General features: G+C 39.0%; 1 protein-coding gene across 1 annotated transcript in view; it reads right to left on the reverse strand.

The window, feature by feature from the left end:
• CPPED1 (calcineurin like phosphoesterase domain containing 1) overlaps positions 1–26,606 on the reverse strand; it is a 49,297-nt gene extending 22,691 nt beyond the window's left edge. The window contains exons 1-2 of the mRNA XM_059826365.1: positions 26,517–26,606; positions 16,244–16,462 (exon numbers count right to left, since the gene is read on the reverse strand). Of these exons, the coding sequence (XP_059682348.1) occupies positions 16,244–16,462; positions 26,517–26,580 (283 nt within the window). The 5' untranslated portion in view covers positions 26,581–26,606. The remainder of the gene's footprint in view (positions 1–16,243; positions 16,463–26,516) is intronic.
• Between the last annotated feature and the right edge of the window lie 233 nt (positions 26,607–26,839).

Raw genomic sequence — 26,839 nt, forward strand, 5'->3', positions numbered from 1 at the left:
GGTCTCTGTCGCTGCAACATCTTCACTCGGCTTAGGCTGAGCACCAGCACAGGCACTTTTAGGATGAAGGTACCCAAGATGTCTTCAGACAGTTTAACAACATGTAAAAATGTAGCACAATCACTTCCTGGATTTCTAAATTACTCTGTCTCAATATTTCAGTGTATTTTAGAAGTGTCCCAAACTTAGAGGAGTTGCAAACACATCATTTTTAAAGGAAAGCACAAATTTTCAGTTTGAAAAAGAAGAACGTTAAAAAGAAAATTGTTTGAGTTTTTATGCAAGCAACACTCTTGAAAAACCCTGATGTGACAACTGCAATCTTGCCTAACATTTAACCCAAGAGACTGATTATCAAAGAACAGGTAAGAGCTAAATTGTACATTAAAATACTATACAAAATATCAAATAGAAATAGTAACTAAATCTGATAAAAGCAAAATAAAAAAGTCAAAACACTGCCAATTAAAATGGAATTTATAAAAATATTGGGCCCATTCCTTCTGTAATTTATGATATCAGAAGAATTACTTTGACATCGAAAGACAGGTAATTGTTGTTGGAAGCAATTACATGGTTGTTATAAACAAACAAAACACAGATTTGAGTATTTTCCTGGGCCTTACAGTGCATCACAATTTCTTTAATCAAAAAGTCTAATTATTTTGGGTACTTTCCTGTTCTTGAGATGTTTGTCCTTTTTTTCTTTTTTTTGTTTTCACGACTGTCTGCAGTTGCTCTACTCCTTTCGCATGCCATTTAGAGGACTTTTCCTAGTAGTATTCCCTAAGTCTCTAGAGAAGAGAACAGGGGAGTCCAAGGCTATATTCACAACACGCTCCTTTTGTTAAGTATCGCCACTGAAACAAATCTAACTGCTACCTCTATCCCTCTGTGGGAAAGCAGTCTCCTCCTGTTCAAACAGGATTGCCTTTCACCTCTGCTGTTGTTTTGGGTACCTGGCTGATGGCTCCAGCTTAACAGGGCTACAATTAAGATCCTCCATCATCCCTCTCAGCATCTCTCATCTGACCCCCTACCCAGTGACAGCCCCATCACTGCGCCTGTCACTTGGAAGACAGCACAGGCCCAAAACCAACAGTATCATCAAGATCAGACTGTATCTTACAGGCTCCTTCTGCAATTACATCTTTACCACATCTAATTTTTATGCGCTACCATAAATAAAGGTTTAACTGAGCTCTAATCTTGTCACATCTCAAATACTGATACACAGTTTTCTCTGATCTTTGCAAATGCAACCCAGCATCCCCTCACAGCAGTGATGCAGGCAGAGCTTTCCCACCCCAAAGCTCTGACACCATTCCTTGCCATGCTGCCTTCTTTCCTAACCTTCCCCATCTCATCAATAGGGCGACTCCTTTTTACTGTCATGGCTGAACTCCTACCCTCTTGTCATTTGTTTACATGTTACCACCCCATAAAAGCAATGATTCTCTCATTGTCCATGAACAGCTAGAAAAAACCACCTTGCTTGCCACTTCACATTCATTTTTCCTCAGATGCTACAAAAATGTGATAATGGACAGGGCACTGGTGTAGAAAGAAAAGATCAATCAGGCCACCCAGTTCAGTCTTGTTAGTGCTCTTGTTAGTCTGTACTCTTAATTGTTTCTTGTTTTAAACGGAAAGTTTACCCTCTAGCATCTGCCATAGTGAAGTCGTGCAATATACTGTGTCATTCCAAATTATTATATGCAAGAATAAGCTGATCCATTTTAATAAACCCAGTATGGTCATGTTCCGAAATAGGTTTTTCTGGCTTTGTCTGTGCTGTAATAGCTAAAATGTCTCCTCTCTCTTCTTTAGACACAGTTATTTCTAATATTCAAATAGCCTGAAAACAATTTTATGATGTGCCAGAAAATTATTACACAGTTAAAAATAATGTAAATATGACTATGTTCACTACTGGACAAACTGACTACTCAGTCTAACTTATGAAGAACCTCATCTCATTAGTTCCACTGAAAAGCAGGAACTGAAATACTCATTTGTCTACAGCTGTAAGCGACTGGTTTTTTCAGTACATTAGAAACAAGTAATAATCTGTTCTGAGACCCAAAAAGTGATCACAATAAAGAATTTCCCTGCATGAAAACACAAATTAAATCTATTTTATAACTTTGGGCATTGAAACAAGGAGAAAATTTAACTCCAGTTTTAGCTAATAATTAACAATTCTTACATTAAAGCAATGACAAAACCCCAAAAGTGAACGAGGAAGCCTATTAGGGGATCACCTGCTTCTAGAGTTTCAGTGCATGACAGTAACTACAATGACTGCAAACGCTGACATTTTTCTGAGTGCCAGCCACACAGGTGCCCACTTAACAACCTAATTCGTGGCATTTACTGTTCTACCTTCTGCTGTGACAATAAGTATTATGCTTCACTTAAGCACAACTCTGCTCTTCTTATCCTTACTCATCTCCTAGCTACGCAGAGCTGTCACATCAATCATAGGCCATCACTGTCTTTGGGTCTGTTCTTCTGATGAAATCATCACAAGCAGGAAAAAATACCACAGTGTTACAGGAGTTACAACAACAAACTTACTAAAAACAAGCTGAAAGTCTTGTTTCCAGTAACTGTTCGTTTTTAAGAGACAGAGCAAGATTTTAATCTTTCACACTTTCTTCGAAGAACTACCCATGAGAATTTTAGAGCTTTTTGAGGCCTTCATATATAAAGTTTCATATTAAGTAGTTACAGCACAACTAACAACTCTTTGAAACACTAGTCCCTTAAATCCTATGAAATTGTCCTCCTGTTAAACTGAGAAACGCTTGCAATAAGTAGGTACAATTACTTAAAAAGACATGTACTTTTCCTGATGTCTAAGGCATTGCCTACCCTTACAAAGACATCTTTGCCATCAGAACAAGTGCAGAATGAAAAGGCAGATAATATCAGCCAGAGTCAATGGTTCAGACAACCCACTTCCACAGGAACTGGATGCTCTAGCCCAATTCCTACACATTAAAACCATGTTACCCTCCATTGACTACGTAAGAGTTGGCAGTTTGGAAAAGACTTGGTTCAGCTGGATTAACTGAGTCAAAATTATGTGGCCTAGATCTTCTGCCACTGACTTCCAAGGAAGAGGAAGAAAATCCTTTACAATTCAGGGGGATGGAAAAGCCTGGAAATGTGCCTTTTAAAAAGCAAACACTTTGAAACTAGAAAGACACTTCTAATCAACTCATCTGACCATACCTGCATAATCCAAAGCACTGACTTTGGGTAAGTTACTCTTTACAAATAGCAAATCCAATTCCAAGAAAACAAAGGAGGCAACAAAGATTCTAACACAGAGATATATTTACTAAATAACTCACTGTGGATGTCCACTCCATGTATACATTTTCAAATGTTCATAGATAGGAGTTGAATTGCTAAAGCTGAGAATATGATAAGCTAAACAAAACCTTTCTGGGCTGAGAAAGAAGCAAGAAAATAAATTAAAACTGGACTTTAAGAGATTAAGTTTTTACTAGAACATGGAGAAAAATCTAACTATGCTTCCAAATATATTTATATATATAAAAAATCTAGTACTTGTACTGATACTTGTATCACAAAAGTGTATGATTTGAGACAATCGTATAATTAACTACATCTCAAAGATTTTAATATATCAAGAGTTATTGTCAACAGGATTTCTAAGTTTAACTGTGGACTTGACTAGAGATTATGGTCTAAAATACAAATAAGTATATACTTGCTGAAGATTAAATATTTGCTTCTGATGGCCCAATGGTTTCTTTGCAATATGAGACTGCACTGTATTGTCAAACACGCATGGGGAATCTCTGATGCTTCCCTACTCTTGGGCTGATTAGAACAAATTAAATTTCACACTAAGCGGTTTGGAGGCTTTGAAGGTTAGGTTTTACTAGAATAAGATAATTACTATAAAATGTTAATTTATGCAACCATAGTGACATTTCTTGAAATAGGAATTATTAGATGTTTGACAAATAATGTGCTACTTACCCAAATTCTTATACATTACTAATTAACATTAGCGTAAGAGTTTGGAGAAAAAAATAGTCAAGAACCCTTTTGGTTTGGGCTCCATCCTACCGCATATCAAAGTTTTTGATAGGTTGCAACAGCAAAAGAAATGGATGCAGCAAGTTTATTTAGATTAAGCTACCTCATTGTCAGGAAATTAGGTCAAACTTAAACACTGCTCATGTTATTTCAGGTGATAGTACCAAAAAAAAGCCTCATTGATGAGTCAGGGACATATTTATATAAACAAATTACCTTGTAGTCAACAAATACAATTTTTACCTGTAGCCTGATTCAGTATAAACATTTCAAAGCCACTGCTTCTACCTTGCACTTAAAAAGTCAATCTGTGCCTTTTCTACTTCGTGCTCTATTATAAATCTCCACTGACAAACGTTCAGGAATTGGGATTTAGCTGACAATTTTGCTGAAACTGCATGTGACAGTAGAATACAGCTGCCTCCTCCCCAGCTGTGCCAGGCTGATGGGAGTTGAAAAAAACACACAAACTTGCTTTTGTTAGTAAGCCAAGCAGCCAGTTCAAATGGCAAAAAAGAGCAAATACAGTAAAGGTGACATGCTCTAGTCATTTTTAAAGCTGGACCCATATTTTAAGACACCATTTTTTAACTTGCTCATATGCTTGTTATATAGACAAATCAAACATCAGCATTCATGCTCTTGCCCTCTACATAAGAAAGGGAATTTTTTAAAGAATTATTATACTTTGAGTTAAAATTACAACTTTACAAAATCTCTCTTCCTTTAAGGACTAGGAGAGCAGCTTAATTTTATCTGGCAAGTTTTTTTTTTTAAATTAATGTTCCTTTGTTTTAGCAAAATGGATTATTTAACGGTAGTTTAAGAGCAATAATAAAAGCAGTTCACAGCCGGATTTACTGTGGTAAAATCACTTTTTAAGAAAGATAGCAAGCATTATCAGGCATTTTTTTCCTTTGTAGAACGTCTTACTAATTCGCTGTATATAACATTAAGAACTTGTATGGGACCTGACATTTCTCTGTAATTTATTCAGTTCACAAATGTATAAATGGCAGCTTGTGCATTTGCATGCAGATTTCAGCATTACATCCATATCACATCTTGTGCACAAAACCCACAGCCGCAAATCTCCAAATCCCCCAACTCCTCAGTTATTGAAACGTGAACAAGCTAGTTCATATCTGATGTAATACAGTACAAGTACAGCAGTGTGCCGCCTAGAAAGGACACCAGGCTGTATCGACTGCAAAATAATTGCAAATTTACAAGTTTGTACATTAAACATCTGTGAAATATTTCCTAAGAAGAAAGAACATACACATACAAATTACTGTGGACTTTACAAAGTATAGTAAGAGTTGTAAAACTCAGTATTACCTCAACATCCCTTTTTAGTGGATCCAAAACTGAAAGACAGGTAGGACCTTCTGGGAGGTACCAACTTCAGCTCTTACTGAAACCAAGTATTCACTGACCTTTCCTGGTCAAGCCCAAGACTGTTTAAGTAAGAGAATTTAGAACATTCACAGCAGGTTTTAAACAGTAACACTTTGACTAGGAGCATTTGCTATGGTACGTCTTTCCCCTTGATTTAGAAAACTGAACAAGGTAAAGAGTTTTCTTAGTTACCCTGTAAGGCAGCTGTTTGTAAATGATATGCTGCAGCCTATGCTTTAAGATTTAGTATCTATAAAAACTACACTTTTGGAGGAAGTCATATTAATGCACTCAATATTTAACAGAAACAAGAGACAGAAATATTCTGGGCTGTGGCAGTTGCGCATCAAATTTGGGCATGGGGAAGAGGCTCAAGATAATCCAGTTAGTAATTCTCTCAGGAGAAAGGATGCCTTCAAACGCTACAGTGATTATAAACAGAAATGAAGCCATCCCGCTATCTGGACACCAGAACCATCAGCTCTGATGTTCCTCAACTGTGAAGCTGTCTATTCTGAACGTAAATAACTTGACTCTCCACAGTGTACGTGTCAGAGCTTATAAGAGGTACTGATTGTATATGCCAGTATGCCCAGCTCGTCTTGTATCCTGATGATCAAATTGTCAAGCAGAAGTTAAACAGAGAAATGCTGATTTGAAAATCATGTCCCTTAATTGCTGCCTAAATATGAACTCAAAATCCCAATATTTGCCACCTGCTTTTAAAAATCTTGGTGCATATGATCACCTATATTATTATATTAAAAAACACTGTTTGCATGGAAGACAGGATAAGGTACATAATTTTGAGGAGACACGTAGCCAGCAGTTTTGCTTTTCACATAAAGCACATAGTGGTGCCCAAAATTGTAATTAGTTGAATTGAGCTGATATGCTTTATTGAGGCTTTATGGAGGAGTTAAGAGTGTTAGCGAAACGTGCAGAATTTGTGGGGGAAAAGACATGCACCAGAGATGCACACACAAACGGAGCACTGTATGCAGTCACGGGGAGTTGGCTGGCAGGTGATAAGGTCCCAGAGCTGTCAGGGTCCCTGGAAATAGCAGGCAGAGATCAGGACAGCTACATATCCCAGCTGGGCAGGCAGGGGCCCAGGATGCTTGAAGCAGAGAGGGAGAGCAGGCACAGGGAGAGAGAAATAGGGAGGGACGCTGAAGCAGGCAGTGTGCTTGCATCTCCAGCAATCGCACAGTGGTTCTGTGACAGTGACAATTCCCTCCCAAATTCATGATCTTGTCTTTTTACAGGGTACCGGACTTTGTAGGTAGTCCGTACTTTTTCACCACTACAGATGGCATGGTGCTCAAGGGCACCAGCTGCAGCAGGTGCCCTGCCCTGCTACTTGGCTGCCTTTTAACCCCATTATGCTTAAAGCAGTCTTTTTCCAGCTCCTCAAAGGATTAGGGGTTTGCCATGGGTTTTACATTGATACCAGCCGGTTTACACCTGTAACTGGCTGTAATACACCTATGGAACAGACTATGGGAAACTGTACCTATAGGTACCATCTTTCTGCAGAAGATCAGTGCACGTCACAATTAATTTTATCCATCAAAATCAGCAGACAGTTCTTCCCTCCTGTTGAGTCCCCAAAGATATATTACAAATACAAGATTATGTATCTTCTATGTTGCCTCAGCAACATGTTGCCTCTGTTGGATTAAACAGCAGTTGTTGCTACACTGCTATTCTTTTTAGCATGTTTAAATTTTACAAACAGATACGGAAAAAAAAAAGTAGCTGCCTCAACTGCAATTTAGACATTCAGTCTCCAACAATCTCCTTTAGCTGCAGCCTAACCCCATCCAGCTCCATAGGTGTGCCCCTACTTTCTGTCTGGAAGTTCTTCTGGCAGTTATTGTTATGCTCAAAACCTGAAACATGCATTAGATGGCACAGTAAAAACATGAGAATATGTAACAGACACAATCCTGGAAGATCTTACAATCCAACTATGGCCCAACAGAGCAAGTGAGAGACACAGACAGCAAGCACACCAAGAAGCAGTAAGAAAACATTATCAAATATGACTGCAGCTCTGTAAAGCTGATTGAAACACTTAATCAGATGTTTTAACTTTTTCCATTTACAAAAGAGACATTTATAAAAGCATGTACATTTTATCAGGCTTTAAGGTACCGATGTTCTGACCAACTCCATGTTGTTACCCTACCATAGAGAACCATCCAGGCTTTGGTTGACATTGGTGGGTTAAACAAAAACTATCCAACTGTCCAAAAAGTTGGACAAAATTAAGCTGGGTCTACCCAGTAATAGGCTCTGTAGACAAATAATTCTAAACATTGCACAATTTTTTTTGTTGAAGAGCACAGTTAAGTTTTTGATCCTGGACTAGTTCGTAACATCCTCCTGCACGTTTCCATGCAATGTGATGGTTGGTAACAATCCCTTAAGTTTTCTTCTGCTGTACCATGCAGACTAGGACAGCTTTGTTTAAACTCAACAGCTTCAGTTTAATTCTCTCCAACCACCTTCTGTTCATTAAGGTGTAGTTTGTGTCTGAAAAAAATATATAAATCAACTTAGGCCATTTTTACTGCAGTGTACCATATTCATAATACTTAAAGATTTGAAATTTATTTCTGCATGTATGTGAATAGAAGAACACATGCAAAAATACATATATTGGCACATGAAAACAATGACAATTCTTATTCTACCAGGCAGACAACTATTAAACATATGTGGCAAACCTGTCTAATGTTAAGGGAACATTTTTAATAATAGAATACAAGAAGTTAATGAGACCTTGTCTTTAGCCTGGATACAAAACTCATATTGCAATCATATACATTCTACAAAGCTACTGTCCTTCCTCACAGACCCCTTTATTACAGCATTGCAACCACCTGAAATAACACTGAGTATCACAGAAAGACTGCAAGTATTCCCAATATTCTGGGACAGAAGGAAAAGCCACTATAAGAACACTGTATATCAGTTACACAGAACGCATTAAATGAAGTTTGTTCTTTTCAGTGCAACAACCCCCTGGAACCAGGCGTACCAATTTGCCACTGCTGAGGTCCAAAATGGCGCAAAGCAGCTCTAACTCCAGCAAACAGGAAAACAACTCCTTGCAGCTTCCCTCCCTCCCCACAGCCTCTGCCTTAGAGGAGGGGAAATGCAGCACAAGTAGTTCAAGAGCTAAGAATGGTACGTTTAAAAAAAAAAAAATTACTGAAAGTGTCTGAAATGAGTAAGACCACTGAAATATTTTTATCAGCTATAAAATGAATAAAAATTTATGCAAAAAGAAGCGCCACAACACTAGACCTTGGGAATGAATAAGAAAGCATGAATAGGCACAACTGCTTATCTTGTTGTCATCAAACTATAAAGCAGGATGGACAATTGCTTCTGAAGCTAATGAGAGAAATTAAAGTATCAGGCATATTAATTAAAAAGGAAGTAATACCATCATAATTAATTCACTAGGCGTATCAGAAGAGCAGACAACAGAATTCTTATATTGGAATTCAGTTTATTACAAAGGTTTAGTCTCCTGCCATCACTTACACACCTGTCTAGATTGATTTGTTCTTTGCAAATGGATATTAAAAAAAGGTGGATCTTTCAGAGCAAAGACCTTTCAAATAGCAGATGCAAGTAATGCGGGCATCTTCCTCCTCCCCACCTCTCAGCAAAACAAAGAAATTCTGAAGTACAGCACAACATTCATGGCTCTGACCTGTTGGGTGCTGTTTCCACTCACCTTAGCAGAGCTAAAGGTTCCTTCACCAGAATTAAATTTTTCAGAAATGTGTTATAAATAACACTTTGAAAGCCTTTAGTTAAACAATATAATAATATTAAAAAAAGGTAGAGGGAAAAAAAGAAGAAAAAATTCACTACTTGGACTTAATTGACTGAAAAGGCTGATGTCAGATTATATAGCACTGAATGACCTGGGCAGGAAATGTATATATTAGAGATCATGTCTTTACTTAACTAAAGAAATTAGTACAAGTATTCACAGTGTACTTCAAGTACCGTAATACTCAATTCTAGTGATTTTGATTTCTTCTAATTAACACATACACACAAATGAATCTAAAATTGCAAGCATAAACATTACTTGCTTACTGATCCATTATCACACTGCTAACAGATCAAGCTTAATCAAGTTCTATCAGTTTTTTTGATTATAGACGTTATTAGAGACTAAATGAAACAAGACTTGTCTAAACAGCTACGTTTTATTACAGTCAGAGCTAAGTAAAGTTTGCAGGAGACTTGCTGTCTTGTTCTTTCACCCATGTAAGCAGAGCAATTAATGAAAAATAATTAACCACCTGGTCTAAAGCTACATCACATAAAGGACTTTGCTGGCTAGAACTGATGTCTATCAAGTTACTGACAGCAGTAGTATCATTAAAAAAAACACAGTTTAAACAATTTCCTCCAAAGGAACTCAGCCACATAAAAATAGCTGCTAGATTCTCAGCTTCACAAGTCAGTGTTTCTCTATGGATTCAGCAGGGTGACCTTGGCTGCAACAGCTGAATTCTTTGCTGTTGTAATGAAAGATGTTGAAATGCAAAAGCTATTTCCTGGACACCAATCTACACTCAAGGTATGGGATGAAGAAGGAAGCACAATGCATCATGTTAAACTGAAACAGGAAAGACAGGCAAGAAAGAAGGCAAGGGAGTTTGCTCTCAATGTATGGAGGGAGCTGTACTATGGAACAGACACCAGTTTTGTTGAGCTTGTGAATCAGGATCAGAGAAGAGGTCAGCCACTAAGACTGGGGTTTTGCTACAGACCACCCAACAGGGGCAAAGAAGTGGATTAAGTCTTCTATAAGCAACTTGAAAGTCTCCAGATCACAGACCCTGGCTCTTATGGGAGACAAACCTCCCTGACATCTGCTGACAGCAATCCAGGAGGGAGTCTGGAACAACCTCTTGACACAGTTGGGCCAACCAGGGCCCACTCTCCTAGCCCTGCTACTCACAGACATAGAAGTGCTAGGGGATGTGTTAATCCTTGGCAGCAGCAGCCACCAGAGTGGAGTTCAATTTTCCTGAGGGGAGTAAGAAAAGCAGATAGTAGATCTGGGGCCTCAGGACAGCAGACTGGCTTATTCAGGGAACTGGTATATAGGATCCTGCGGGAGGCAGCTCTGAAAGGCAAAGGAGTTTGAGAGAGTTGACGTATCTTCAGAGAAAAGCTCCTCCTAACACAAGAATAGTTCTTTGTGATACTGGGGGGGGTGTGGGGGGGGTGGCAGGGAAGAAGTAGACTATCAGGAGAATGACTTGGCTACATGGGGGTCTCGCACCTGAGTACCAATAGAAAAAGGATGTAAAAGGGAGATGGAAGCAGAGATAGACTTGAAAGGAAGAATACTGAAAAAATACCTGGGCATGCAGGGCTGGTTTTGGGAAAACCAAAGTTTACTGAGGGCTGAAACTAGCACGGGGCATGATAGGCAGCAAAAGCTTCTACTTTAGCAATAAAATAATCAACAAAGAAAATACAGGCCCACTGCTGAGTGAGGCATTGGCAAGTGACAGGTACTCAGTGCTGCTTTTGCCTGTCTTCACTGAAATGTTCTCCCAGAGTTAAAGGAACAGAGGAAATATTGGCAGTGGAACAGGATTCAGCCAATCATCTGAAAAATTTCAACCAAGCAAGTCCATGTGATCTGATGGGATGCATCCAAGAGTACTGAGAGCTGGCTGATGTCACAGTGAGGCACCTCTCTATAATCATCAAAAGGTTGTGGAGTTAGGATGTTGCAGTCTAGATGAGTGGAGAACTAGATAGGTGACAAAGTGGCTGGACTGTTGGGTTCAATGAGTATTGGTTAATGGAACAATATGGGAAGTTGTAATAAAACAAAACAGAAGGTTCCAACTTGGTATGAGAAAAAAACACTTTTAGAAATAAATTTCCAGAGTTTTAGAAAAATGCAGTGCAACAAACACATTATCCAATTAACAGTATTTTGCATTTTGCATATTACCATTTTTGCCATACTGTGTTATGGTACACTAACTTCTGAAGAAATTTGTGTGCATTAAGTCTTTCATTATCATGGTGTATCTAGGTGTAAGTATCAAGTTTATAGAAATTATCTTCAGTAACACAGTTGCACTATAAGGTATTGCTTAAAATTCTTGATTATGTACCACAGTGTTAGTGTTACCAGGAATAGATATCCTATTCTTGATTATGTAATCAAGAAAAACTTCTGAAAATAAAATTCAGAGTACAAACTACTTTTAATCAGCAGCTAAATACCAAGATACTGACACTGATTACTTCTTTGCTCTAATGAGATCTGTAATGGATTCCAAGTGCTGCTCCTGATTGCTTCCCAGCTGATCAGGATTCTGTTCATCACTTCTAGCTGCTGGAATTCTGAGATTTCTTGGAGTTCCTTTGCAAAAGGCTTCAACATTGCTTCAGCTAAATAGCTACAGTGCATGCTTTAAAATAGTCATCATAAACTTTACACTTTGTACTCCATGATAAAACATATTAAGAGAAGAGAGGAAGATCTGGGGTTCCCCCCCGTTTTCTACTGACAGGCATTGATTATAAAGCAGTATAAATCAAAGAACTTGGTAGACATTGGCCAATGGATTATAAAATATAGCTGAATTTCAGCTGATAATAGCTTCAATAACCATGCTGCAATAGTAACTGTGATATACTTTCATTAACGCTGATGTTTTCAGTTTTAATACAGCTGATATACACAAATGATTTAAAAGATGAGACATTAAATAAGATACATGTAAAAGCCAAATTCACAATTGTTAAACTTAAATCAATGTCTTGTCTCATGTAATTTCTGATTTTTGCCTACTGAAAAAATGAATTTTTAATCCTTCATTTTATTGAACTAACATAAGGGAATTGACATAGCAATTATTCTTGGAGACTCCTCAGTGGAGAAGTGTGAAATTATTGCAGTACCATTCTACTACAGACATTCATTATGTGGGTCTAAACATCCTTGGCTAGAACAGTGAAAATACTTAAATTACTCCAGGAAAAGAAATATTACTACTGGTTTTAAATTCTGCAAACATTTATATGTTCAAATTATCTGAAAAGCTATTGGCTATAGTAGTATTGCTGAAAGATTTCTTACAATTTCAAATTTTTGTTGTAACAAATAATGAAAGTGCTGGCAAATTTCAATATTACTCTTATAATTTTGAAATAGAACTCTTTCTAAAATGTTTTAAGAGTTTAATCAGTTACTGACAGCTTTTTATCTCATTTTGTCTTCACTTTAAGTTAGAATTGTTTAAATGGATTATGTAAAGAAGTATGAAACTCAAGCACAGTATTAGTACTGGAATTAAACAGAGAGAGACTTGTGCCATATGACAGTGGAATATAATGGCTCCTGCTTTTTATCTGAGTCATAACTGGTGCAGGAATACGCTAGTGGTTCAAACACATACCCATGTAAGAGAAGAAATTTAAGAATTCATTCCTCTGTGAGAAGGAAGTCACCTCAATCCCTTGAGTTTAGCATGGAATGTGGCAGAAAACTTGAGAATGTGACTGCAGGACTTCCATTTTTCCAAAAACTTTCACTGCAAGGAATGTGGAAAGTTTTCATTTCTAACACCAGAGGATTTCTATTTTGATAAAAGAATACGCAGCAAATAAGTTCTTATAAGGCCAACATCTTGGCTTCTTAATGCCAATGTCTTGCAATGTCTCATACAGTAACAGCTATTAACAAGCCAAATCAAAGAAATTGTCAATAAGTATCTTGATATTTTTAAAACAGGATGTGAGTTGTCTTGCTGTAAAATATCTTTTCTTTAAGTTTCTTTAACTCTTTTTGTGTTTTGAAGGAGTTTCTATTCCAGAAGCTAAGTAAGCGAGAGGAAAAGGTAGGAAAAAATCCTTTGAAAAAACAAGTATTTCGCTTCCAAAATACACATTCATAGAGTTTAAACTAAAGTGTTGTTTCCAATTCTTTTAAATAGATTTAAATTACTTACGTATTTAGAGTACTTATATGTTTACCAACTCACGGCACAGCAAGCCATTTATATAAATACAAAGGCAGTAATGAAATAAGTAATTGTTCCAGTTGAATATTCTAAAATTCCTTTTAGTAGTACATTTCCTTAACTATTTATATAACTACATGATAACACAGGCTTACAAAATATTAAAGAACATAATTTCAATCAACAAGAAATTATTAGATGAATTAAGATATGGTGGCTCAAATGAGGTAATCATAGAATTATTTAGGCTGGAAAAGACCCTTAAGATCCTGGTGTAATGAACTGCTCTTTCTTGCAATTTCTTGGAAACTGCACTAGGCAGCTTCAAATATTTATACAATGCACAGCACATACATTACACAATGTAAGTGATCTCAGCAGTACAATTAATTCATTTTACATGTGCGTTAGCAAAATGAATATATGATAATGTTTTGCAAAACCCTGACAGGTTTGTATTTAAAATATTACAGAAGTCTGAGACATACACTGGTAAAAGTGATAATAATGACTACAGAGATCCATTACTAGAAAAAAACCCATAAACCCTGCCACATGCAAGACTTATTTATTGTATCTAGCCATTCAGCACCCAGTAGAAGTCAGAAGACCGCTGGCTTTCTGTAGTTGGCACTTACTCTCTATCAACAGAAAAGCCTTAGAAAAACGTTGCGTCAAGTCAATACAGACAAAAGTACTCAGAACTCTGCATTGTTTTGTGAGCCTTTGAGAAATATCCAGGTAAACTGAAATTAAGTTAGCTTCTTGAATTATTTAAATTTGTGAGTGAACGATCCTTTTCAATATGATGTAGAACACCTGTTATTTGTCCTGAATTTTCTTTGTCTTACAAGGGACACTGAAGATAACATATTTGGAATACTTACACAAATTAAAAGCTTTAATCAAAATGCTTATTAAAACTCTGCTATAGGAAGGCCAGATGATTCTTAGGAAGAGATGATTTTATGATTCTGGGTCAAACCTGCACTTCCAAAATTAATGGAAAAACATGAACCAATAAAACAACTGCATAATGGCAGACTTCACATTATGATCAAGCCACTGAGGTTTTACACAGTAGATTCTATCAAGCTTACATCTGTTGGTTTTTACGCTTTCCCACTCTTATCACTAAAATCGTGTTCTGGTCAAAAGAAAGTTTGTAGCCTATAAATCAATTTGACTTGTCAATTTGGCAGCTAAGGTTTTAAAATCCACTTTGTGGACACTGAAGGAATTAGTGAAAGGTCTCTAACATGCTCAAAACCTTCCTGTGCAAACAAGAGCTGGGAAGCACCACCTCAGATGCAAGTGGAGTGCAAAGCAGAGCGTAGCATAAAGCACAGAGGACTGTATTTGCAAGCTCACTTGGTGGATTGTTGTGCCTTCAGCTACATAGCTAAGGATGTCTGCAGCTCTGCTTTTTACCAAGGCTAAGAAATGTAAGACACTGTGCTTAGATCTGCTTTGAGACCACTTGTCAACTGGTAACATCACTTTTTCATTCACTTCCAAGAAGGGGATTTATCATCTCAAAGCAGAAAATATTACCAGTCTGTCTTAAAGTTATAACTGTCAAACTTTGTAACCCACCTTTCTAGATGGTCTGTTGTTCTTCCTCTGACTGTATACAGAAACACACAGATCTCCGAGTCCCACAGCAACAGGACAGAACGCTAAAACTTGAATTTGCTGACTTTTAGCATTTTAAGAATTTAAATATTGAAGCAGTTGAATTTACTAAGCATTAGAAAGCCAGGATATTCTCTGAGCTTCACACACTTTAGGCACTCAGAAAGCCATAGCTATTTTTTTTCTTTTCTTGGTGGTGTTTTTCCCCAAAGGCTTGAGTCCCTATTTGTCTTCTCAAAGCAATTTGTTTAGAAGAAAGTATTTTAATGTGTCTTCTTAGGACTTTTATTTCAAAGAAAATTTCCTCAGGCCCACTGAAAAAAAAGCAACTAACTAACAAAAGTACGCCCCTAAAATGAATGATACAGGAAGTCAGATGAAGAAATCAGAACAACACCTCAAGAATCATCTAAAAACCATAAGTTTTTCCCAAACACCAAAACAGTAGCATACCAAATCCTATAAAATCATAGCATCACAGAATGATGGGGTTTGGAAGGGACCTCTGGAGATCATCTAGTCCAACCCCCCACACCAGAGCAGGTTCACCTAGAGCAGACTGCACAGGAATGCATGCAGGCGAGTTTTGAATATCTCCAGAGAAGGAGACTCCACAACCTCTATGGGCAGCTTGTTCCAGTGCTCTGCCACCCTCAAAGTAAAGAAGTTCCTCCTCATGTTTAGATGGAGCTTCCTATGACCAAGTTTGTGCCCGTTACCTCTCATCCTGTCACTGGGCACCACTAAGAAAAGACGGGCACCCACCCCTTAAGTATTTATAAGCATTAATAAGATCCCCCCCTCAGTCTTCTCTTCTCCAGACTGAAAAGACCCAAGTCCCTCAGCCTTTCCTCATAAGAAAGATGTTCCAGTCCCCTAATCATCTTCGCAGCCCTTTGCTGTACCCTCTCCAGCAGTTCCCCGTCCTTCTTGAGCAGGGGAGCCCAGAACTGGACACAGTACTCCAGATGCGGCCTCATAAAAATTAAATAACATTATGAAGTCAAGGAAATTAAATTAACTTTGTTGCCAATCTGAAATATGAAGAAAATGGAATTACAATCCCCATTCTACACTTTTAATTGCCTTACCTGGCATTCCATGGATAAGGTCTCCGCACAACACAAAGAACTTGGGTTTAGGGTTTAGTTTGTTAATGGCCTGCACTGCTTGCTCTGCTAATTTGATTTCTTCTCCCCATTCATCATCTCCATTGTTAGTATCTCCAACTGCCCAAGATTTCATCAGCCCAAACTGAGGATCTGCTCCTTGGATGAAGTAGAAGGGCCCCTTCCATTGGCACTCATCGTCTAAGAAGAAAAAAAAAAAAAGGCACTAGAGAAATTTATAAAGAGAATTAAAGTTTCCATGCATCATTAAATTGATTCCTCTTCACCTAAGTTAAGTTGAGACTGCTTTAATGAATTCTGTAGTCATTCATATAGGACAAATATAAAGGCAGAAGTACAAAATTTTCTTCTAATGTGTAGCTGCAATAAATGAAAGTATATTAATCTAATTATACCACATGGTAATTACAGGCTGATTAGAGGAAAAGTATGCAAAGAATTCAGCAAATAGTGCTGGAAATTACAACACTACAACATAGCACAAGTGTATAATGTTAGATTTCAGTTGATTCTTTCAAGACTCCAATTATTGCTTCTTTAACAAGTTAAAACATACACAACACACTTCATGGTTCCAGTAGACTTGTCCTTAAATTATTAAGGAGTTAAATGCTTTTTGTTCTTATACTTTTAGAGAGAAGTTGGATATAGCACGTTCTTTGGAGTTAGAACTGAAGCCACTCCACAGGACCAACGTCAGCAAACACAAAATCCAGCAACACCAGAATCAGCAGCAACAATGAAAATTTAGAATGGTCACAATAGCTGCTGAGACCTATGATAAAAAGCTGAGAACTCGGAAATGCATTTCCATCAGTAGAATCAGTACAGACAGAGGGTACAACACAGTGTGTGCTGCTACAATTTTCTTGTTATTGTAGTATCAGAGAAACAAGTATACAAGTACCACAAAAGAAGCATGATACATAAGACTACAAGCACATTAAGAAAAAAAAAAAAATCTCAACACTGGGCAAATAAAGCAACAGTTGGCTACAAATTAGAAACAAAAATGGGTATCCTGTTTCCTAGACTTATGCCTCAAGTTGGAAGTAAAGTACAAACACAAGAACACTGTGGTTTCTCCAGCTGTCTAAATGCATTCATTTGCAACCTGAATATTTCAGTTTTGACAGCTGTATTTGACTTAATACATTTCGTGTTATTGGTTTTTTTTTAAAATAGCATTTAACTTGTTAAAAACTCACTGACTACATCAATCTATAGTTGAATCTAAAAAACATTGGTAGAGCCAATTATTTCAAATTAAAATATAATTCATAAATATACTCCCGTATTATGTCAGTCTGATCTGAAATACAATTTGAGGCAAAACTAATCTTCCAATTACAGTACATAAGCAAGTAGAATGTCCACCGCATGGATTTACTTTTGGTTTTCTTTCAAGTGATTAGAACTGGAGCTTCTTACTTTGCAAGAAAGGGGGTATGCTTCTTTCAAGGAAGATTAGAAAACAGAGGTCAGAATTAAACTCTTGCACCGTGGATATGGATAGGCTGGGGTGGGAGAGAAAGAATGTGGGCAGCTCCTGAAAGCTGCTTGTAATTGTCATCTGTTGCTATAGCATCAGATCATTCTGCCAAATGCAAGCTTCTACATTTTCATTAAAGTAACATTTAATTTCTAAACAAATTATTTATAGTCTGTTAATTCATACCAGCATTGCCTTGTTCTAAGTAATAATCACGTATTTTATAGAAAGAAACTTTTAGCCATTCATTAGCTTTTAATTCTGAAATGAAATTAACTTTTCCAATTACATAACTTATTCAGAGAAGTGAAATGATCCATCTATCCCTGAGTTTGCAATAGAAGCCTTATGGAGCCAGCTGAATGACACAAGGCAATTTAGTTTATTTTATGTCTTGCATGGCAATATATGACTGCAATAAAGAACAGCTTACATACTGCATCAAAGGCGTTGTTTGTGCAGAGAAGTCAACTTATATTTTTTGTAAGTGGAAAGCTATAGAAAAAAAACAGTTAAGGAAGCTTGCATCAGAAATCCTTTATGACCTATACAAAATATAACCTATACAAAAGAAGGGAAAGTCTGAAACAGGAACTTGTTTTGGAGGAGCAGCACAATCCTCAAACTCATTAAATGGGGAAAAAGATCAAATCCTTGAACAGCATGGCAGGATTTTTAACACCTGTCCCTTTTCCAGCAACTCGGTAGACAGTAATGATAATCAATGCTGAGCAAAATCTGCTTGTCTTGTATTGATTAATCTAAAGCCAGTAATTTTTACCATAGTAGCCTAAGTAAAATACAGAGACATTTATCTCTTTATTTTTACAGGAAATACTTAGAAAAGACAGCTAGTCTTTGCTTTAAAAGACTGTGTTCCAATTATGGACATACTGCATTTCCCCTTCCAGAACCCCAGGGATGGTGTCTGGTGGCCAAAGGCAGCTGGAGCACCTGCAGCAGGCCAGGTAGCTGTCAGGCAGGCTGGCTGGCACAGGCGTCAGGACTGGAACAGGTCCCACGTAAGAAGAAGCTTCACATACAATGCTTGAACAGAGAGAAGTCTGGCAAGCAGACAATGCACTGTCAGGGAGCGTGCAGAGCTGATGCAAAACAGGTTGCAAAGCCAGACCAGGAGCTATTCTAATATATGCTTCATGGATATTTTTTTTTCCTGCCTTATATTCATGCCGATAAAGCAGCTCTCTAGGTTTTAAGTACCTGAATGTTTCGAAGACTCCACAGATGCTCTGGTTTGAGTGGGTGAGTGATGGTCATGTGAGGCAGACAGAGAGACACTGATAAGATGAATTTGAAAAGGGAAGTTCAGTACACAGACAGAATCTAGAAGTGGCAAAAGAAAGGAGAAACAGAAGATGCAGGGGTGGAGGTGATGAAAAGTGGGGAGAAAAGGAAAGAGATAGGAGGTGAAAAGAGAAAGGAAATGAAAATGATGCAGAGGTATATGTTATATTCTCCTGTAGGAAAGAAAAAGATAAAAAGAAGAAAGCGAACCAGGGACAACAGAAAAGATCCAGGAATCAGGGCTACATAAATAACATTTAATTAAAATGTTAATTAACTGGTCTTAATAAAATAATTCCATCAACAGCTATTTTTGTGGTATTTGATAATTTATCAAATAGTTACAAAAAGTAACAGTAAGGTTGAATAAGTATTTTCTACCTTTGTCTTGTTATTTGATCACTCCAACTAGAAACCCTATTTAAAAGCAAATAAACACAGTAGTTAAATTCCATTAGCTTATTAGTTATCAAGTGGTACTTACTGATTTAGTTTAGTACTAACTGATTTCGTTCCCCACAAAACAAAAGAATATATGGGAACAAAAGAATATATGGACACTCAGTTTAAACTTACAACTTAAGTTTTTGTTTATCAGGAATGTGTTTCAATTACTACAAATAAAAGCAGAATATCATGAAGAGAGTTGTATTGGTACACCACCACTGGTGCAAACTTGCACTTGCACCAACTCTTAAGCCTGTTCTTAATTTGGCTCATCCAGGAAATAACTCTTAACCTCACTGGTCTGTGCAGAGTTCATGCAAGTTTTAACATCAGTCCAGCTGAAGTTTAAAGTGTTGCAACTAGTGCAATTTGGCTAATTTTGCTTAAAACTCCAGGAGCATGCCTGCATGAGTGCTCTTTCAACAGACCAATATGGTAAGAGGGTAGCAATGAGAAACAGAATGTAAAAGCATCTTCCGCTACCACAGATGGATCCAGAAGTCTCTTGCCTAACAATTAAATGATTTATCAATGGACTGTGTTCAGATAATTATTCAAAAAACCCTTCTGTACCCTACTTCTCTTCCTCACCAGCTGCTTGTTAGCACACTCAAAGCAGAACAGGTACTGTAGGCTGTGCAAATGAACCTCATCTGCTTAAGCAGTAGGTCAGGCACCACAAAAAAATGTTTGAACCATTTTTTTGGACTTCGCACTGAATCACAAGAAGAGTGCTCAGACAAATCATTCTGTTGCTATGGCAGGGGAATGCCAAAGCCGGGCAGAGGGTTAGTAACAAACAGCATTGGGCACAAGTGGTGGGAGGGGGAACAGCTGTTTTTGCAGTGATCATCTAGTCATGATCCAGGTCCTAGATGTTACTCCACAAGGTTTCAAATAAACAGCATTTACAGATGCCTTCTTCCCTTCAAAGGCAGCAAGCAACGATTTTTATGGGAATGACATCAAAGGCATCCTTCTTGCTAGGAGTTTCAATTTTCAAGCCTTTAGATGAGCTATGTAGTTGTCTTAGACAAAGTGCATGATAGGTAAAGCAATGGAAGATTAGGATTCAATTAATAAGCATTTTTTTCTGCCTTCTCCCTTGCATTGCAAAATTGAGCAGAGCTGAGAACGCCTGCAAATTGGCTCTTCATCCCTATGAGCATAGGGGCTGTTTGCAACTTTCTGAATTCACCACAGCAATAAGAAAATGCAAATGCCAGACAAAAGCCAGCAGATTTCTCAGATAACTGATGTACATATGGTTTCCATTTCTGAAGGACAAATAATGTCTGTGGAGCTGCTTTTGCACATTGAGCCACACAAAACTCCTATTCCAAATCCATTTTGTTCCCAGGCCTCCTTAAGAGCTGCACAGCTGATCAACACGGAAGAAGTCCAACTTCAGAACATGTTGTTATGCCTTAGTTTCGATAGCTTCCCACACTTTTTCTGCTCCCATGCGTGCCAAAGTATGGAGAGAGGATCAATGCAACGTATTTTTAGAGGCACAGGCTGAAAAATGGTGCCAGCTTCTAATTTTATCTAAGGATTAATTCTGTGAAGGGCCAAAGTAGTCAGCAGCAATTCACAAGAGAAAACCTCAGCCGTGTATTGTGATCACACACAAAAAGACACTTCAAGGACCTAGGTGGGATTTAAGCGAACCTCACCATTTCCAGAGGACAATAGCTAATATCTTGCCATGCCTTTATTTCTTCCCCTTTTGCTCTTCCTAATTTCACCTTCCTTTTCTTCCCCCCTCTCCAAGGATCACAGACAGACATATATAGAGATTGCTCATATAAACCACTGCAAGCTGGCCTCTGACAGCAACAGAGTACTGGTGGGATTTCCAGTATTTCCCTGGCGGGATTTTTTTTAAAAGTACATTGGTTGGTTTCAATAGTACATTGGTTTTCCTCTTCCTTTACAATCTATGACACAGAAACAAATCAGTTATGAAAAGTTACTCCTGTCCATAGTCTCTCTATAGACACTATTGTATCACAGGAGAACGGACGTGGACACATGCCTAGTGCTTGCTCAGTATACTATGGGCAGTAATAAATATGAAAAATGCCCTCATTCTCATGTTGGGTTTGCCAGGGGAATTAATTTCACTTCTCTGAAATAGGCATTCCTTTCAGCTATATTTTCCATGTGTACCTGAGAGACTACCAAAGATACGACTATTGAGGGTTCTGTTGAATGACCAAGGCAACCTATTATGGAAGGCGCAATTTCATGCATCATGGGAAAGAAACCAACTTAAAAACAGGTATCAAAATATATTTTAAAGGGTTTTATTTTCTCTCTGAAAAAGAGTAATTATTGTAGAAACTATGTACAGTGAGCCTAAACTACAGACATGATGTCAGTAGAAACACTAACTCACAGAATATAGTTTCTCAAATAAATTAGGCACTGCTACTATTTTTACAAGATATACTTTTAAACTTCTTAGATAACTATCAAGGTAGGCAATGCTCGCTCAGATACAATTTATTTGTACTAAGGGCTACAGAATGCTAAAACTCTAGTCATGCCTTTATGCTCACCCCCGAATTTAACATGCAAACTCATCACAGAAACATTACAGCCCAAGACTGTACGTGTGAAGGGCAGTGGCTTGCATAATGAAGTGCAAGACTTCCGTGAAGTCACAGAAAGTTGCTCAAAACCCACATAAAAATTTGCCTAATTCACATGAGAGTTGAAGATAGTATTGGGAATAACTACGCTAGCTGGGAAGCAGTTCTGATCAGTGTTGAAGAGCTCTAGAACAGTAATCATAATGTGCCAAGATTCAACACTCATGTGAAAGCAAGAAAAAATAAGAAATCAACCGCGGTTGTATTTCATTTCAAAGGAAGGTGAATTATATGTAATTACGATGCTTTTAAAATTTAAAAGTGCAAAAGTCCTTGAAGGCAGCATGGAAACTATTCAAAGACACTATCCCAGAGGCTCAGACCATATGCACAGCATTTACTACTAACTTCAGAAAGACCAAAAAGAATCCAGACTGACTAAACAACATAAACAGCAGCCATAAGGATGCTAGTAAGAGCAGGACAGCATCCTTCAAAAAGCTAAAGCATCCAAATAAAGAAAATAGGAAAGATTTTATACACTGGAAGGTTACATACAAAAGTCCAAGAAGTCAAGCGAAAAAAAAAAATTGAAGAACAACTGGAAATAGCATAAATCTGAAAACAAATAAAGCCCTTTTTAGAGGCATTAGGAGCAGGTATCCTGCCAGACACTCACTAAGGCTAACAGATGTTCCAGACCTGCAAGATGCACCCAAAGATAAAGGCAGAGCAGAAAAGTATTGTAAATTTTTGTATCCGTGTTTATTCTCGAGGAACTTTTGAAGATCTAATGCCAGAATTCTTCCTTATAAATAGTGCATCAGATCTGTCTTGAGTCAAAATACCAGTAGATGATTCAACAAATAGACACGAACAATAACAAACCACTCAGATTAGGTGGCATTCACAGAAGAACTCAAAAGTAAAAAACAGCTAACCCCTGGGGAGCTACCTCTTGCTTAAAACTGCTTTTGCACCAGAGGAGCAGGAAGATAGCCAGTATCACACCTACATTCAAAAGGGTTTCCTGAGCAATCTGCTAACTACTGACTGCAAAACTGGCATCTGTACAGGGAAGTTAATGGAAACTGTAATAAAGACAGTAACTACTGCACTTACTGATTCTTCAGAAAGAGTACTTGACATCTTTTATATGGACAAGGGAAATCCACTTGATGCCGTCTACGAGAATCTCCAAGAGGCATCTGATAGTTACTCACCAAAGACTCTTAAGGAAGCCAACCTGCCTTGAAATATGAAATAAAGTCCTCACATGCATAAAAAACCAGTAAGAAAAAAAGAAATGGACAAGACACACAGATCCCACCTGAATCTGTACCAGGACCTATACTGTTCAACAAATTCAAAACAATCTGTAACAGCAACTGACTAGCAAGGAAGTGCAATTTGCTAAAACGAAGCCATGTGGCAGTATGAAAATAAGGCCTGGTTGTGAAGAACTGGGAAGAGACTTCGTTACGCAGTGACTGTTCAAGAAAGCAGATGAACTTCAATGCAGAAAAGTGCAAGGTAGTGCACATGGGAAAAACACCACCAACTTCATATAAACAATTATAAATCTAGCAAGTGCTACAAAGAAAAGTCACCTCAACATCAGTAACAGCAAAAAAACAGAGACAGGAAAGGAGTAGAGAACAGAGCAAAATAAAAAAAATATGAGAAGCAACCGAATAAACTTAAAAGAGTTTGCAAAAGATCGGTGAAGGAAGCATGACAGATGAACATAAAATCACATGTGGCACTGAGAATATGAGTATGCAATGCTGGTTATCTGCATCTTCCAGAGGAACGTTTTGGAACCATCAGCAAAAACTAGCAAAAGACAGGTTCAAAACAGAGACACTTCTCAACCAGTTAAGCTGATGGTACCATCACTTGTTTAGTTACTTGAAAAAAGTGTTCTACCTACTTTCACAGAAATTCTTTGCACAGCATGCTACTGGCATACTTGGGACAAAAAAAAAAAACCAAAAACCAAACACAAAACACCAAACCAAAACAAAAAACCCCACGACTTTTTGGGAGAAGTGGTAGAGAAGACAGAATTTACCCAAACATATGGTCCTGTTTCTTCACTAAAATACTAATAAATGTAGTAGACATATGAAGCATAATTTCACATGGATAGAAAAGACAGAGAATGTATTAAAGAAGTAAAGCCAAAGCATACAGAGGTCTCTTGCCAATAAAGTAGAGTATTTATGCACTCTTTGCTACTACACTCCACTGATTACATGGATAATTTAGATCCCTAACCTTGAGCTTCTGATCCACACATGTCACACATCAAGAGTAGATTAGAGCAGGTTACAGGTATAACCTCCATATTATGTGAAAGCAGACTGAACAAATTACTGTTAGGGGACAGGGTGTGGAAGAGTGATGTTGCAGAAAGAGTAGTAAGAAAAAAAGGAAATTAAGCTCTCAGTGGTAACTCTCAAATTTTAAAAGGAAAGTGTGCCAAGCCATAGCAGTGGTAGTAAATGTTTTGTGTAGCTACTCATTTAACAGAAGGAGTGAAACCTAAAGACTGAGGAAAACAAGAACACACAGATAAATGATTTTCATCTTAAACTGCAAGAAACTTTGCCTCAGTTTTATCAGCCCTTGGTTGTGTTTTTTTCCAATCATTTAGTTATTAAAATGTTGTGTTGAACTTTAGCTTCTTTAAGAAAGAGCTAAGTAAATTATTGACAAAGAAGCATCATACCTGAAGATGGTAGCTGAACTACGATAGCCTAAAAAGTCCAGAACAAGATTAAAAACAATTAGTCAGTAAGAAAAATCTTAATTAATATTTAAAGAATACTAAACAAGGACACTTCACGAGAAACAAACACACCTGGAAAACAAGATACCAAGTCAAATTTTTTCTTCCATGTTTAAGGCAATTTTCAAGAAGTACTTAGATAAAGCTTTTGTTCAGAAATTTTTACACTGCCGTTGAACACTCCTTTTGTTACAATTTCACTATACAGTTATTATAACTAGATGGCTTGTCTGCCATCTGTCCCCTCAACAAATGCTAGGCATTCTGTTCCAAACCAACCACACCATCTGCAATTAATAGGTTGCCAGAATGACTGCACACATATACTTCACATGCTCAGAGTTGGTGATTTTTCTTTATTTGGCAACAAGCAAAGCCAAATATTTCCAGTGAAACCCAAGAAAATACCACAAAATTGTTGGGATTGAATACCCTTGCCCACCTCACAAAACCAATACAATTTGTAATATATAAACAAATACAAGGAAATAATATACCTTCCATGTGTGGCAACAGGAAAAGATTTCTTAACACTGAGCCAGTTTTGCACCTGAAAAACCTAAGCACACTGCAGAACCTCCACCCTTGGGGGAATTTTACAAACAGGTGATACCCATCGATGTTCAACATACTCCTCTGTTGGTCCAGCCACAAGACAAGAACCAGCAGTCAGCAGGTGGCTGCCATCTTTGGCTTGGCAGTGGCCTCGCTACCTTATTAACGCGGGAGGAGGTACATCTAGAAGCATGTTTCCTATGGAGCTGACTTACACTCAGACACTACCAGCCGAGGGGGTTAACAGTGCTGTCTTGCACAGTGTGGAAGCTCGGCAGGAACTAGCTGCTGACCTTCACCCTGAGAGAGGCTGAAGCACCTCAAAGAAACTGGGATCTTACCTAGTTGCATCTCTTACGGTACACCCGCCTTTCATTTCAGTAACATAAACAATAAGCTACCTGTAACCTGTCAGGTCACCCCTATAGGTACAAACACATGATAGCATAGTGCTGGCACCAACAGTTTCACAGGCTACGGACATCAGGTTTAGCATCACTGACAAGTATTTTAAGACGGATCTGTTGCTGGACAGTGCTGGCATCTTCTCCACGGGAGCTGCAGCCACTCGCCCTGCGGACGGGCAGCGGGCAGGGCCGCAGGGGCAAACGCGTCACCGCGCCTCTGCTCTCCAGCTAACGCAGTAACAAACTTCGGAGGCTTCAGGAGCGCCCCGGCACAGCAGGGGGGCAGCGGGCTGCCAAAGCTCCGTGCTCAGCCGAGCCCCCGCCGCCCGGCACCAGCACCCCGAGTGCCGTGGGCTCCTCCGAGCAGGGGGGCTCCCTACCGCGGGCTTCCTGGCGCCGACAGACGGCCCAGGGCCCTGCCCCAGTCCCTCCGAGCGCCCGTCCTACGTCTCCCCCTCCCCAGCAGTAAGCGCTCCTCCCGCTGCCTCCGGGGAAAGCCCCGGGCCTCCCCTCTGCACGCCCCTCCCGCACCACCCTCCCGGCTGCGCGGCGGGGAAAAGAGCCCGCCGGCACCCGCAGCCCTATGCCGAGGTTCCGCCAGGCACTCCCGCCTCGGCGCGGACCCCGCGGCGCGTACCTTGACGGAAAGCGGTCAGAGTCCTGCCCTGGGCTCTCAGAAAGGCGTCCCCCGCCGCCGCCATAGCTCCCGCCCGCCGTGCGACCGCTGCGAGAGCCGCCGCCTGGCCCCGGGCCGGCAAGGGGGCGGCACCGCCTCCGCCGGGGGCGGTGCCTGGGCGCGGGCGGGAGAAACCCCGCCGGAGGCCCGGCAGCGGGCTGCGCTGGCGGCGCAGGGGGAGCTTGGGGTGGGCAAGGCGTTTGGCAGGGAGTGTGGTAGGGCAGCGAGGGAGGGAGCGGTTTCCCTGGGAGAGAGGCGGGGGCACGGCCCCAGGAGGGGGGGGG

Source organism: Gavia stellata, chromosome 18 (assembly GCF_030936135.1).
Source record: "Gavia stellata isolate bGavSte3 chromosome 18, bGavSte3.hap2, whole genome shotgun sequence".
Taxonomy (NCBI): domain Eukaryota; kingdom Metazoa; phylum Chordata; class Aves; order Gaviiformes; family Gaviidae; genus Gavia; species Gavia stellata.